At 43.6% G+C, this 16,421-nt stretch overlaps 1 protein-coding gene across 2 annotated transcripts in view; it reads right to left on the bottom strand.

Moving 5' to 3' along the window:
• Positions 1-925: 925 nt before the first annotated feature.
• The window catches only part of KIF24 (kinesin family member 24), a 32,844-nt gene continuing 17,348 nt past the window's right edge, over positions 926-16,421 (bottom strand). For both annotated transcript variants that reach the window (XM_087777586.1, XM_087777587.1), the window contains 7 exons: positions 15,416-15,537; positions 13,725-13,830; positions 10,885-10,956; positions 10,050-10,159; positions 6,695-9,133; positions 5,679-5,772; positions 926-3,380 (listed from right to left, as the gene is read on the bottom strand). In XM_087777586.1, coding sequence (XP_087633712.1) covers positions 3,240-3,380; positions 5,679-5,772; positions 6,695-9,133; positions 10,050-10,159; positions 10,885-10,956; positions 13,725-13,830; positions 15,416-15,537 — 3,084 coding nt within the window. In that variant the 3' untranslated portion in view covers positions 926-3,239. The remainder of the gene's footprint in view (positions 3,381-5,678; positions 5,773-6,694; positions 9,134-10,049; positions 10,160-10,884; positions 10,957-13,724; positions 13,831-15,415; positions 15,538-16,421) is intronic.

Raw genomic sequence — 16,421 nt, 5'->3', positions numbered from 1 at the left:
GGGCAGCTCTCCGTCCCGGGGAGACTGCCAGCTTCTGCCAGCCGTGCAGCAAAACCTGGTGCAAAAGTTGCTCTGCTGCTGCCGCGGGCTGTTCAGGTCGGCCGCGCGCGGCCGGGGGCTGGAGGACAGCTGCTGAAACGCCAGCTGCGTCAGCAGGCCAGGTGCGAAGGGGATCTTTACTGATTCCCAGCCCCAGTTAATCTTTTGCAATCAAACAAATGGGCATTTTGATCACATGTACTTTAAAACAAATTTTACCAGAGTTTTGTAGTAAATTGAACTTTATTTTAAATAATGTCAATTACTCAAATAAAATATCAAGCATCTATGAGCATTAATAGTCTTTGCACCTGAAAACAAAAGTGAACCTATTTTAGTTCTGTATTTGATTGTATGTGGCCAGGCTCTCTTAATCTCTTAGACTGCTGTAAGGACAAACACTTCCACATACGTCCCTCAAGCTGAAATGAAAACCATTCGTATCGTGTGTCAGTGCAATATCAAACTGCAGGAAGGGGATGACACTTTTAAATGCTCATTTAGCACATTTTCACACAAGAATTAAAGCAGCATCTAGGTAAAAACCTTAAGAGTGGAGAGAAAAATGTTACTGGTTTTGACAGCTTTGGTAGTTCCCGTTGCATACTAGGAGCCCAGTTTCGCTATCTCCTGGGGTTGCAGCACTTTAAGCATCTCTGTAGTCCTGTTATTGCCAAGGATGGGTGGATTTTCACAGCCAGGGCTGCTTTATTTTTTTTTTTTTTTTAAATTTTAGTCAAGTCTCATTCATTCAGTAGGGAAAAATAAAATCCTGAGAACAGACTAATAAAATCTTACCAGACCTTGGAAAACTGCTTTTTTGTTGTTGTTTTTCTTATTTGTTGTTTCTCAGTGTTCCTGGCTATTCCTTCACAGAGCAAATAGTTCCTGCTCTGGGAACTTGCACTGGAGCTCAGATCTGCCAGACAGACGTGCCTTTTTCCCAGTAGACTGGTCGGGATTCACAGGTGGCTCAAATTTGGTAACTGATTTAACTCCCATCTCTGTCCTGTCACAACCAGCTCTGAAAATACCAAGGTTAGGATCTGGCACTGTTGGTTGCGTGAATGGTTCCTCCTCGTGTGTTGCTTCAGAAATGGCCAGCTTGGGTAAGAGACTGAAAATGCCTGTGAACGCACTTTGCTGAGCTGCTCGTTAACCAGTACTCGTCTCCCAAGCGTCAGAGTATGCGGAGGGGAAGTTTCTTCCCTAGCGCTGCGTCACTGGCTGGGCATCTCGTTTTCCTGTGACCTGACGCACATCCAACAGCCTGACCTTTTCCTCGGCTCCAAATGAAATTGCAGAACTCCTCTGCAGCTCCCTGATAGCCCTGCTTTCTGTATGCTCGCCGAGAAACTGTTCTAAGTGCTCACATCCATTTATGCTTTCGGAAGGTACAAGGACTACCCAACTGCCACACGTTCTCCTTGCCTTACGCACAGGAAAGCTCTCCCTGGCCCCAGGAGGTGAAGGGAGGCTTTCTAAGAGTTGCTTGTTCTAATGGGGCTGGGTTTAACGCCTGCTCTTCCCTCCATGGTTTTAACAAGGTGCTGAGTGTCCCACTGCTTTATAGCAACCTGCTGGCTGTGAAGCACCCCTGCTCTGCGCTGTGCACAGACACCAAAATACCGCCGACACCAAGAGTCTTGCTCCTGGAAGCCTCATTTCTCTGGGCGAGGAAGGCTTCTGAAAAGGGGGCTGGGAGACCTGCGTTCAGCTGTGACTTGCTGCTGGTCTGTAAGCTGGACACAGAAACCATCTCGAGAGCCATAAACTCAGACCCTGGAGGGACTCTGCGCTCTGCTCCGCAGAGTAATCCAGTCTCAATTGCAAGATGGAGATGAACCAGTGCTAAAAAAAAAAAAAAACCCAGCAGTCAGGGCGCTGATGTAGGACTGCTGTTACGAGTCCTCCCCTTGCGCTTCTGTTCCCCAGGGCTGTGCTGTGTGACATTCCTGGGAGTGTTTGCACCAAATAGGCAACCCAGATAACGGAGTGTCACTGCGATGACTGTATTGCTGCTTGGCCAAACCTGGTCTCCTCAGAGTAGCTGTAGAAGCAGGCAGTAAAATTCACAGCTGACCAGACAGCAGTGTTCCCTTACCCTTGGCATTTCTGGCTGTGGAGCAGTCTTTGATTGAGCTAGTACAGGCATTACTGAGGAGACACGAATGTGCAGCGACAGCCCTAATTTTGGAGTTGGAGCGCTCGCACAGCATGTTGTCAGCTGAGCATGTTTCAAGGTCATTTGTGGCTTCATTGAGTGGACTTGTTTTGTGGTTCAGATGTGATGCACGCAGCAGCAGAGCTTTTGCAGGGCTCCAGCTGATGAGTCTGTAGTTCTGGATTCAAACACCAGCTTCACGTAACAGCGCTGTTAGCAGCTTCTGAAATCCCACTGCCTCTAACCAAACCCTCTTTTGATGTGAAAAATCAATTCTGTCAACCCAGACGACGCGCATTCTACAGCTGTGCCATAGCGCAGAGATCAGACAGCGTCTGTAGTGGGTAAGCTGTTGGCAGCAGCATGAAACCCACATGCTTATTAACACGCCAGATGGTACAAAGTCCCTACTAAACCACACGTTACCCATGACTTAAGCCACCTGTTTCTGGAGCTCTGGAGTGTTTATCCCAAGCAAAGAACAAATGCAACACTAGCCTTCCTTCTGCAAGTGACCGCACTTCTTGCCCTGCCTTGACTTCCATTTACTTACGGTCTAGCTACATTAGCGTACTTAACAAACAGTAGCTCCTCTGTCTTTCCTGGCGTCTGTTTGCAAACACTTTTCTAGATAGCTTTTGAGCATTTCTGTTCAGAACTGTGTCTGGCTTCGAAGTGTTTATTCTTTTCCCCCTCATTTTCTTGGCAAAACAGAGGTGCCTTTAGCATGTGAGAAGCTGCTATGAGTACTGTGGACAGCACTGCCTGCTGCTTGGTGAGATATTTAAAGGCTGCTAAATTGTTATTCTTAAGAATGTGGCTTACCGGTAGTAAGGAAATACAAAACCTTGTGGTGCCAAGAAGTCATCTCTCATTTACTCAGAAGTCTCTCCATCCTTATCTAAAATATACACTAATCACAAACATCAAACCCAAAGCTATCCCCTACCCACCCACACTCCGCATCACTAAGCGTGGCGAAACGCTGGCTGGCTGTTCCCGTAGCTGTTCTTGTGCACGTATAAGCAAAGAAGGTCTAAACTGGTGGAGGTGTTTGCAGGGGCATGTCAGTGCCAGGAGAGGCTAAACAGAGCTGAAGCTGCGCTCGCATCGTTTGGATACACTTCGACTTCAGTACCAAGACTTCATCCAGCTTGGTCACGAAATTCTGAAAATCCTGGTGAGGAAGGCAAAAGGAAAGTTTAGGGAACAACAGTAGCAGCAGGTTGGAGAAAATCAGCATATTTTATGTACTGCAGCAGTACATAAAAGCATGTTTTCCATTCTGCAGTGTAGTAGATTAAGGAAACACTGATTTATTAAAGTCCTGACCCTCACAGACAAAGGTCAATGCCTCTAAATACCAATGTTAACTTACTCCAGTAGTTTTATCTGTTGGTGAAATTACAGCTAATACAATGGTTTAAAAATAAAAATGTATGAGGCACCTGTTATTACCCTTCTACACTGGTTAGCTTTTCAAAGGTTTGGTATAGGGACTGGTCAGCTGATGTGCAGCTTTACAATGTACTGAACTTTGTTCCTGACACCTCTCATGATGGATCTAGCAATCATGGGGGAAAAAAAAAAAAGGTGAGCTGGGCCACTCATTGATCAGACATAATAGCCTGTTTGTGGGAGACGGGAGGGATTATTTCACATCAGGTCACAGGGCAAGTCCAGCTCCTGCACAGCTACAGGCCTGTTAGATCTGGCATGAGGAAGAGCAGCAGCGTACACAGCCTCGGCCGAGGGGAACTCTACCTTCCATAGCAACCTGCCACACGGGTAAAACATGATATGAAACTGTGATTAAAACTGAAATGGAGGCAGTTATTTTCAAGCAGGGCTTGTATTAATAAGGGAGCTCTCAGACTTGCTCTGGCTCTCCAGCTGACAGCAGAGTTAGGTGCTTCTGTTCACAGGTCAGTGTCTGAGACACTGGGAGGTGTCAGCATCCTCAGGGCCGGGGACTTAACTGCCACCGCATGAAAAATAGATCTTTCAAAAGCTTATTTGGCAGGACTCCAGCTATCTCATGCACTGTATCTTTATCTTGCAGGGACATCAGGACTGTAATGAAGTCCAGCCCAGCTGCCATGGCAGATTATTCCTAAGCACTTTAAATACTGCTTGGTTCAGTATGTGGCTGATCTTGGCAGGAGTCTCTCCCACAGCCGAAGGTTCATGGCTGGAGGAGTTGCAACCATCTGAAAGCAGAAGGAGGGAAACTGATGCAGGAAGTCCAATCTGAGCTTATTGCCCAAAGAAAGGTCATGCTGTGAAATAACACTACAGGATATAAGTTATGCATACACTGCTGGGAGGCCTGGCAAGCTTGTCATAATTCTTCTAGCCAGAAAATGACTGCTTGCTGCAAGGGCCAAATAAGTGGGGGGGAGGGCTGGTGCCCAACGACCAACAGACTTAGGAAGAACAATCTCAAAAGATGTAAAAAAAAAATAAAAATTTAAAAATCAGCGATTGCTTTGTATCACTGCATTCTCTGCCATAAAACTAATACAGTTTCTGGCTCTTGTGCTGCCTTGTGAACTTCTGTATGTTATCTGGTAACACATCACATGCAGCTGGAAATCACAGCAAATAAGCCACATGGTGGCTCCATTCTGAAATCCCCGAGGCAAGAGTCCCTGTAGCTGTACTTCAGAGCTGAACTGTGATAGGAATTAAAATGGTTTGATAATGTGATGCAGTAACGGAGCTTTGCTTTATTGATAAGATGAGGGAACTGGGGAGGCAGGAGGTTCTCACTGGGCAATGTTAATAGTCTGGCTGAGATAAGACTTCTCACACAGCTGTGACATGCATCTATCTGGATGCAGGAAAAACAGAGAACTGGGATTGCCTGGCTAGCAGTGGGGCCATGCAAGTGCCAATCTTTAGGTCTAGCCTACCCTGCTACCATCTGAGACAAGGATAAGCCAAGAAACACTCGAGTGATAAAAGTCAAGAGCCTGTGAGGGCGCAAGTCACAGGGGTTAGAGCACTGGAGTGAGTGGGGCCAGGGGCTGGCACATCTGCAGGGTGATAGCCAAGGGACTCCCAGAAGGAAGAGGCAACGTGGCGCTACGTCACCGACTGTGACATTGCAGCATCATGCTTTAGGGGTGTGCTGTTGTCTGTGGTATGGACTTACTTGCTCCAGCCTGTAAGGAGAAAAACGTCACATGGAAAGACGCCCTGTTTGGTACTGTCTGGTACCCACAACACGAAATAAGAGAAGGCTGTTTTATCAGAGACAAGCAGTTCAGAGTTGGCCCGTCAGTCTCCTTCTCCCCCAAGGACCTGGCAGTGTGGAGACCGGCAAAGACACAACAGGTACTGAAAACGAGTGGCCTCTCCTAGGACTCAGGTAGGCATCAGAGCATGAGAGGAAGAACCAATGCAGGAATGTCACATCACTAATTCAAGTTAATGCAGGTTCAATAGGCATGGGAATCATCGAAACACCTACCGTTGCTGACATCTGATTTATCAAGCACTCTTCTTTGAAGCACAAGGATGCCATTTCATCCAGCTGCTGCCGGTGGGCCTGAATTACAGCCTGTCTGATTAACATAAAATATACCACTGGTTACACAGCCTGCTGCACTACCTATAATTACTGTTGGCCTCAATAAACCTTTAAGAGGGAGGAATACCCCAGAGGAAGCCTTGCTGTCCTGTGGTCCCTGGCATTCAGAAAGTGCACACCAGTGCCCCTTGAAGTGCAGTGAACTGCACTGGTTTGGGGTTAAAGATTAACTTGATGACTGAGGATTGCTCAGAGAGCACAGCCTCTCGTTAGCATAGGCAGCACAGGGGCACATACTGCTTCTTACCACAGGGAAATCTAGGAGCAAAAAAATTGTCTAATTAATTGGTGAAATGGCTTACAACCATGAGGTTGTAAGTTATTTTGATGAAAAACAGGCAGAGCGGGAAGGCAGTGCTGCTGTTCATTCCTCTGAGCAAGTATCTCTGACCAGCAACCTATTTTCAGTCACATGAATGCAGTCCAGTCCTTGGGAGCTGACAGTGGCAGCTCATAGTACTTTGAAGCTTTACATCTACATCTTCAGTGACTGCCCAGCTGCTCTAGCTGTTTTTCTTCCCATAGGGATGGAAATCACCTGATTCTTGATGGGACGTTTTGATATTTTTTAGGTACTTTACAGTTTATAGGAAGCCAATTAGTTACTGAGAACTGCAGCTTGTATTATAATATTAATTCCTCTAGCATTATCCTAGGAATCTCTAATAGAATAATTGGCTTCCTGTGAGATTTTAAAATATCACTAAATAACAGGCAATCATATTTATAAGATAATGACTATAAATTATCATTAATCTTATTAAATACTTATTTCATAGATTGATTTCCCATCAGTTATACATATGAGTACATATGATATACAAATAAAGGCAAATGTATCATGTGTCTAGAATTTCTAAGCTTCATGACAAACTTCAGTGGCAAGCAAGACTTACTGTGCCTTTTCTAGGGCTTCCCTCTGCCATTTTCCCATCTCTGATGTAGCACTTGGAGACCGGCTGCTGGACATGCCTGAAGGGCTCGTTGCGTTTGCTAATGGCTTATTATCTTTGGTTGCAGATCCTGAATCCGCAGCAAAAGTCTCTTGTGTAAAAATACTCTGCATTAACTTGTTTTTTAGCAACCCTATTTCCTCATTGCTGAACGATGACTTGGCTAGGTCTTCAGAATGACTGAAGTCCTCGTTCCTCAGTCCTGACTTGGGCTGCAACAGCAGGCTGCTTTCTTGAGAGGGGGACGGGGCTGCATAATCCGTATTTCCGACACTGAGAAAGCACGGTGCACCTGTAAAATAGCTCTTTTCAGGTATATCAGCATTTATTTCCTGAGCCATGGGCTCGACACTGGGTCCTTGACTTGAGTTAGATTTTCCTGAATTACCAGTATTATCTTTAACATCAGCATCACACTGTCTGCCACCTGAGTATTCTTTGCACGTTGAGTTACTGAGAAACAGACCAGCGTCTCTCTCTCCCCTAGAGCCCGTGGATTCAGCTGCGGATGATTCTGTCAGGTCACGTCCCACAAACAAACTGTGAATGACTCCTTGCTTTGATGAACCTGAGCCCAGAAGGCAGCAGCATGCCTTCACATCGCAGCAGGCTGGTGAAAGCCACTTGTCCCCTGTTTGTGGGAAACGCAGCAGGGCACAATGTCTTCCACCACGACGCATTTGCTCCCCCAGTTCCAGCATGCTGTCCGTCAGAGCTCTGCTTCTCGTACACTGCCAGCCCTCTTCCTCAAACCAGTTCTGGGAGCCATGTGTGTTCCTGTCCGACATCTGCTTCACATAGGGGGACTTCTCTTGGTTAGAAGACACTTTCTCTGTATCAGTTGTTTCCTCATAGCCAAGAAGGGATACTGTGAGAGGGGCCAGTAGCTCGGAAGGGAATTCTGAGGAACAATTGGAAGATCCACAATGGTTAACTCCATTTTGAGTTTTCCATTTTACATCTCCTGCAAGGGCAGCTTGTCTACCCAAAGTGGATTCTTCCTTCTCTTCCTGCTGGAGGTCGATCTCTTTGTACTCTGGTGTTCCCGATTTCAATACAGGAGAAACATACGAGTTTGAAGCATCCTTTTCTGGAGTTAAGGTGGCATCACTGGAGTAAACGAGACATCGGTGTTTGGATTTGCACTGTTTGTGATCAGCTAGGAAATCTTTGCCATTTTTCCAGTTACAAGCAGGATCTTCCTGCAGGCAGTAAGGTTTTTCTGCAGCGTTGTTTGGAGATGACTCAATGGTAAAGTCATAGCTCCAGTCTGATGGAGTTTTGCTGCAGCCTGCATTTTTAATGGATTCCTCCATCTTTGGGCTGCCCTCACTACAATCCCAGCTGTCATCTGGTTCATGTTCTTGCATGGACATTGCATATTTAAAAAATAAATCCTGCCGCTTTTGGCCTTTTTGCTCTTCTTCAGTTCCTTGTTCTCTTTGATGAAGGAAAAATGAATGTTGACTGCATTTGTTGGTGTTTCTTCTTTTCACACTCTTTTGACTACAGACAGGTGAGAAAGAATCTTCACTGAAATCACTGTCATCCAGATCTTCCAGCTGCATCCCCTCTTTGCTCTGCACTTCTGCGGGAGCAAGGCTCAGCTCCTGCTTCACTTGAATCTCCTGGGGCTTGTACTGTGTTAAAAACCTCTCAAGAGGTTGATAGTTCAATTTTTGTTGTAGAATAGGTGGCTGCTGAAACTGCTGGTGATAAAGACGTAAATGCTCTTCCCTTTCCTTCTGAAACGGAGGCAGATTTGTCCAGCTTTCAACACATTGTTTAGCAAAGGTGTTCCCCCATTCCTGTCTGCCATCGGAAGGCAGATTTCCATCTCCAAAGGAAAAATCATCTCTAGAAACAAGCTGTTTCTGAACAGGTTGCACTGTCTGGACTTTCAGGCACTGGACAGGTGGTCTGTCTTGCATATACTTGTCTCTCTGGCCACTCTCTTTGGTTTCTGCCGTGGCAGCGTTTTTGATGATGAAATCCTTCGCAGTGGGGTTCTTTTCAGAGTGGGGAGACAGATCGTCAGTTTTCTTCTTCAAGGGATGGGCCATGCGTAGGACTCCCTTAACTGGGCTAGCATGGTGGAACCACGGTGAGCTGGGATTTCCTTTGTAGGCATGTCCTTTGTTGACTCCCCTGGGGGTAGAGGTAAAAGGGACACCGGGTGGCTGGAGTGCTGCAGGACATGCCTTTGGTTTTGCAGCATTTGAGGGATGCTGGAGGCCTAGCTTCACTTTCTTTGGAGAGCTCTTTTCCCCAGGTGGCAAAGAGATGGAGTTTTGGACACGTTTTGGAGATACGTTTCCAGCTGTCCGACGCCTGTTTGTGACAGGGGTAGAACATTTAATCCCTTTCTTCAGCTCTTTGACCCTGTAAATGAGGCTGGTGTTAGAAGATGTCACGCTTTCAGATAAATAACAGTGTTTTCAGAACAAACTAATGCTTTCATATATTCAATGTCATGATTTCTGTTTTAATTGTCAGTGATCCATGCAGGCATCAAAATGCCTCTGCCAAAACGCCTGAACTCCTGGAACAGTCCATAGCAGTATTCTGAAGTGCCTCCTTGAACAGCACGCAGCAGGTTAAATGGGTGAAGATGGCCTCTGTTTCAGTGAAAGGGGGGCGCATTTCCACACTTTATAATGCAGCATGGCACAGTGCCAGCTCCAGACAAACTAGTACTCTCCACAGCATATCATAAAGTCCCACAAGACACAAACTAGGGCTTTTGGAGCAGCTGCAGTGGGGCTAATTAGCTCAGGTGATATGTATACAGGGCTACAGTGCTCCTGGATCAGACACATCACTGCAGCTGTGAAGAGCTGCTTAACTGGTATCACCCTATCCCCTCAACTGTTTCCTTTATTCCTCTTCCCCGTAAGCATCTCTTGTCCTCTTAACCCCAGCATTGCACAGCCTGTAATTTACCTCCTCCTGTGTGGGAGGGAGAGTGAAGGACTTGAACACATTTTAGGCAGAACTACAATACAAAACTGAAACAAAACTTTTGATTGCTGAGGTTAGTAACCCTGCAGTTACAGGGAGCACAGTGATATTTTCATCACTAAAAGCTGTTATCAGAAAGGATTTACAAGACCCAGGGAATTTTAAGACCAAATATAAGAGTTGGAACAGGTAAGGATTTTATCTGCATTGTAAAAATTGCATTTCTTGCCTAAAACAGCATTTCCAATGCAACCAAAATAAAACGTAATCACAAACATCATACATTACTTTTTTCTTTGTGTTTTTCACCTTGGCAAGACTAAGCTTCATCACCTACCTGTCAGCATATCGTAAAGTGTTCAGGGTATGCTCTGTAGCTATGTGGCTAGGTGATACATTGGCTATCATACACGTCTTGGAATTGCCAATGAAAGAATCCTTTAGCACCTAGGGTTGGAAGGAAAAAATAAGATTCTTAGCAATTAATATATTTATTTTTAAACATGTGCTTGCTCTTATTTTACACAAAATATGAGAGAAAGTGATTTAATTAGCTCAAAACTTATGAAAAGTTAGGGTAAGTTACCTTGCATTTCCTGTACATTAGCAATGTGTACAGAGGCAGTTTAACATGAGTCAGCTGATGCACAGTTACTGTCTTTTTTTTTTAAATGTAGTCCTGTTGTCTCAATTTGTCTTGCAATTCTTTGTTTACAATTTAAAATGAATACAAGTGTTAATTGGGGCTCTGAACAAGCCCTTGCACCAGGTGCCCATATGTTTTGAGGGATAAAGCATATGTTACAACTGGAGTGAAGAAATGTTGATGAAATCTCCCGTGACTGTTACTGCACAGAAGATGCAAGACTGGTTGCAGAGTGGGTGGAGATGGATGGTAACTGAATGAGACTGGAAGGTAGTGTTTTGGGTTTTTGTTTGGTTTTAGTATTTGGTTTATTTGCTTTTTACCATGCCAGTCCCCAAGACTGACTGGGGGAACTGGCAGTTGGCTTTAATTCTGTGATTATCTTTAAAATTAATGTTTGGAAAAGTTATGGATTTCTCTTCAATAGTTTAATAGCAGTTATTGAATCATGCCTTTTTTTATTATTATTGTTTTTATTTTGTCCTCATCAGGGAAACCTCTGCTGTTGCCTTTCTGCTTGTTTTACCTGAGTTAATTTGCTTTGCCGGAAAGGAGTGTGCGCGTGTTCCTGATCCAACGCCCGAATGCATTCCTTTAGCTACAGAAAGAAAAAAACAAAAAACAAAAAACAAAAACACAAACCAAAGCAAAAAAAAAAGGGGGGGGACACACATATCAATCACACACTGGCAAGGAAGTGAATTGCATCAAACCTAACCTACGAATTTACTATTTCCCTCATGCACCTTTGACTCCTACTATGTGATGTCCCTGCTTGCAGAGGGAATTTGCTGCTGCCACAGACACCAATGGCCAGCTTCAGCTAGTTCAGGTATCGGCAGCAGTTTAGCTGCACTCAAAGAGAGCAAAGCTGCAGCACAGAGCACAGCTACACCTGCCTGATGGCTCCGTGGGCTATGCAAAACCCAAGAAGCTGGGTAAATACACGCACGTTTAGCACACACAGAGCTGCACACTACTGTGGACCGGTCACTGCCTCCACCATAGCCAACAAGTTTGAAGTCAGATTGGGTGTACACCAGACTATGCTGCAGCCTGCAGGGCAGATGTAACCCAGATTCATATACCTTAAAAACAGAGCTTTTTGAGCTCCATGTCTTATAAATTTCTTTCTTCTAAAAGAACCTCTTCCTCTTCCAAAAAAAACCCCAACACTTCGGACAACAGCAGTGCAAATTCCTTATGCCACTCTGGCAACATTTTCATACCTTAGTCAGAGATAGCACAAGCTAATAAGTGCATATTCCTCCCCATACTGACTACAGTCTGCAGTCTCGATGTCCCATCGATGCGTGGGTACACTGGGCTGTGTTAGAAGGCAGCTGATCTCAAGGCATTTTCTCTTCACACCAGTGCAATGCTCCAAACCCAGCCACAGGGGAGAGCATGGACTAGCACCAAACAATCAGCTGTGAGGGGAGCTGGGTTCAAGCCCAGGTTGAAGCCCATGCTCAGAAGGTAGTAGAGATACAGCCTGTCCGTCTTAAACAAACATGCCACCGTCACCTCTGACAGGCTAATAAGAACTATACACAAAACAGTGAGAATGAAGCAACAGACTACCCAGGGAGTGGAGATATAGCTACAGAATTCCCATTAAAACTAAGAGAACATCAGCAGCTAGCTACCCCCATGTCTTTCACAGAACACATCAGATCTTCTTGCTAATAACGATCAACAGAGGTAGCCCGTAGTCTTGAAGAAACATCCCTTGGTTTATTACCAGCCTTGGAAAAAGATGTCATGTTCAAACTCAAAGATGTTCACTTTTTTGCCATGTTTCCACTGGAATAAGCGCAATAGCATCACACTCCATATCAAGCCCGGCTGCTCTCGATAAATTGGCAGAAATGGACTGTATAGCCACGAGACAAGTCATTTAGAGCAAATATTGATGGAAAAATAAGCAGATTACATTACTGTCATGGTGATACTAGCATGAAGCAGCCTTTCTATATTTAAAGCCTTTCTACATTCTACATACACCCACTTAAAATGACACGTATTTCTCACTTCTACTGCATTTTATTAAAAATCACACCTCTAACAAGTAAGAGATCAAACTATTCTAATTTTTATTCTGCTTCTCATAATTGCAGTATCTGACTATCTTCTACTTGAAATTAACATGAATATTCAAATCAGCAGCAAACTTCAGACTTCATGTGTTGTAAGGCCTGAAAAGAGCATTATGATCATCAAGGGCAGAGCTAGGTTTTACGGGCTGCAGGTCACAAAGACTTACCCAAAGATGCCTTTTATAGTTAATTCAGTCAGTAATTGTAGCCTGCCTAGGTATTTACTCAGCTTCACACAATACCAAAAATACACACACTCTGATTTTCAAGTTCCTTTTAGAAGAGTTTCATGAGCTTACATTAAAGATTCACTTCTCAGGTATCCTTTCTATTCAGGTCCTGACTCCCCATGCCACTCAGTTGTTCACCAGCAAGTATTCAAGAAAGCTTGAAGTACAGAAACACATTCACTTTACATGCTATCTCCCAGCATGAATGCTAATATTCCACAGCAGGAAAGCCTCTGTGCAAAAGAACATTCTACATTCCCAAAACAGAGCAAGGCACCTCCTATTTACAGCACACCAAGAAGTATGGTTGTGTGCACTAACTTCTGCACTGTTGACTCATACTCACTGGTTGCATACCACCTTCAGTCTCACTTAGAGAAGCCCTCAGTCATCAGTGAGCTTCGTTCATTTGAATTAAAGGAGGTGCAAAGTCTTCTGCACAATTTCTACTTACAGGCACTTCTGCTTTATCTTAGGTGGCATTTCTCTGCTCCTTGTCCCTCTTTAGGTAACTGTGTACATTTATAAAAGACAGTTTGCATTAAGAGTGCATTTCTTCCTGTTCCTGTTTCCCCACACACAAACTGCTAATTTCTATGTTTGACTACTTAAGTCCTTTACTCCTGATTTGCGAGAGAAGTCTGAGTTCAAGTGGTGAAAATAAGCAGGAGGAACAGATGTGCTTTTATGAAACAAATATGGCAATGCCAAGCCAATATTCTCCAGAAGGAAAAGGGACAAAACTTTCTATATAAAATATGGGACACTTATTATAATATACCTAACATTCTCCATGCTGTGTTTACCTGGCTAGCTGTAAGAATGGATTAAAAAGACTTTATTTCCATTACAAAATATTTTCCCTCTTAAATTGTCTTTCAGGCATGAGACAAATTAAACTGGACACACTTAGTACTTTGGTTATTTTTCCCCCCTCCATGGAATACATACATATATTATTCTGCAGTTCATTTTTATCCTATAACACGTGCTAATAATTAAATACAAAACCTTCCCCAGACATGCTAGTAGCTTACTGCTAAAAGACTTTGGTTTATTTCTGCTCCTTCCATTTTTGTTTGTCGATCTGAGTCTCTGGCATCAGCTGCCCTTTCACTGCCAGCCAAGTCAATGAATGATATCCTAGAAAAAACAAAGTTGCATTTATCTTAGGAGATTTTTTTTTCTTTTTCCTTTTTCTTTTTTTCTTTTTTAAACCAGAGGGCTGCAACACATGACATCAGAAGAATAATTAGAAAGAACTACTTTTGAACAAAAAGAAATACCCACTGGAAATATCTGAGGCACCAAAATAAGCATAGCAGCAGGAACAATGTCAGAGCATCCTGGCACTAACACAATCATAATAGAAATTATAATTGCACGTGGTGAGAGTGCTCCACAGTTTAATGGGATGAACTGTTTAAAGTCCAACACATTCATCTCTCCAGATAACCACTATGCTTGTAGTTTCCTAAGAACACAGTTAAAGAAATTGTAAATGTCTTGATTGTCCTTCCAGGTAAAACAGGCTGCCCTGTCAAATGGGAATTCAGGGCAACATGAACAGAAATTTCCAGTGTAGTAAGTAGTACACTGAGTTTTCAGTGTTCCCTTTCTCTCCCTTCCACAAAACTCCATTACTCCCTCTCACATTCCCTAGCTCTGGGTGCCAGCTGCTGTACTGACTGTTGCACTGTGTCTTTGTCTTTGCCCTTCTTTTTCTGGAACAACCCTGACTTCTCTTACAGGCATATCTTGGGATCTCTTTCCCACTCCAGCTCCGCCTTGCTTTCAGTAACAAAAAAAATTACACACATGCCACACCTACATAACCACATACACTTCTATTTCTAAGCCTGCCTGTTGTCCCTTTTCCTTTCTCCACTATTTGTGGCTCTTCCATTTTGCCTTGTATTTAAATGAGATCCTGGGAAGCAAGACTGCATGGTAGTTGCTGGAAGGGTGTGTCAGCATGGGTTTTTGACACTCAGCAGTAATATATATACCTATTTCTTGGGGTTGTTTAGTCTGGAGAAAAGATGACTGAGAAGAGGCACAATTACAGTCTTCAAATACATAAAACGGCTGCTACAAGAAGAAGTAAACTGCTCTTTTTGTCTGCTGCAGGCACATCAGAGTCACACACTCAAATTATCAGGGAGGTTTAGGTGAGATACTAGGACTCCTGTGACCAAAGGCAAACGTCTCTAATGGAATCATCTCCACCTGAGCTAGTTATCCTTGGCTCCCTTTGTAGTCAATTAAAGGACAGAGGTACTTTGAGGGGCAAATCCGTCTGACCTAATTTAGGTGACTCTACAGAATGGCATGAATTGGATCCCAGAAATGACTATTTCTTTCTACTGACTTCAAAGGTGACAAGCTCACGTGTGGATATGCCCATTGCAGATGTCTACCTTTAGCCAGATGAATGACAGACAGGAAAAGCTTTCTAACACTGAAGATGAAGGCATGGATTCGATTGCCAAACTCCTTCATTGGAAATTTTTACAAACAAGTTTGACAAAGCTCTCACAGATGTGGCTTAAGCGCTCTCTCTGGGAACAGAGAAAGGACTGTGAAACTTTTCAAAGTCCCTTTGAACCTTGCCTTCTAATTTAACTCACAGCTGCCCACTAACTCAACACCTCCTCTTTGTTTGCCTCCTGACATCCCTCGGCTTGACTTCCTCATCAGCCCTGAGCATTCCTGCTTCTAGTCTTACCTTCCAAATGTCCTGTTGGCTGTGTCTTTAATCTGGATTTGGATGATAGCATGAGATCGAGAGGAATCTGAGTTGACTCCAGTAGCTCCCGTGCTACGTTCTTTTCCCCCCTTCAAAATCACCTGCAAAATAAGGGGGACAAAATTGAAGCAAATTGTAAATAAAAACAACTCTCAGAGAGAGATCTTGTCCTAAAATAAGGTAATATTAGGAGGAATGGTTCATTACAGCCTTAAAATTTGGTGCAAGGGAGACGTTAAGTTAGACTGGATACTTTCCAACGTTTCTTTCAGACCTTTGTATACGGACTTGCTTGCAGTGACACTGCGGAGCTTAGAAAGCATACTGCAGGTAAGAAGTTGTTGCATCGCACATTCACTCATATTTGCAAAATATCCAAACTATAAAATTGAAAACAGGAGTATGGCAGAAATGACAGAAAGTAAGGCTGCAGACATTAACCTAAGAGACGCGTGGAATTCACTATTTGTTGTGTTCTTTTAAAATTTCCCTTTCTCATGTAACAGACGGGTACTGTTATCCAGAAAGTTACACACAAAACACAGAGTGCCAAAACCTTTCTCCATTTCCATAACTAAAAGAAATTATGCCAGAGTAAGAAACAAAGTTAAAAGATCAATTATACTCAATACAATGATAAAATAAGAAAACAAGTAAGAGAGTAAATAAACAAGTAAGAGAGGCAAGGCAGAAGGACAAAGGCTCCTTCAAGATACAAATCTGGATCTGAAATCTCTTTGAAAACTTTTAAGGTTTATCGCAGAAAGTCTCACAGCAACCGCAGCAGGGCATTCATAAAACAGTCATTAATTTTTTTTCTGGTTATAAGAACAAGTTAAAATATTATCTAGTAAAATCAATACATTCTCAGTTGACAGATGTGCATTATTCGTGCCTTTCAGTGGCCAATTCTCAACCAGTAACCTAACCAACTGCTGCAGCTCCCGAGCATTATATTAGTGCTAAATGCAGATAATTTCTGAAC

Source organism: Nipponia nippon, unplaced genomic scaffold (assembly GCF_047370975.1).
Source record: "Nipponia nippon isolate SJK-2023a ecotype South Korea unplaced genomic scaffold, ASM4737097v1 scaffold_40, whole genome shotgun sequence".
Lineage (NCBI taxonomy): Eukaryota > Metazoa > Chordata > Aves > Pelecaniformes > Threskiornithidae > Nipponia > Nipponia nippon.
The sequence above is the reverse complement of the archived record's forward strand: the minus strand, read 5'-3'. Positions and strand labels throughout refer to the sequence as shown.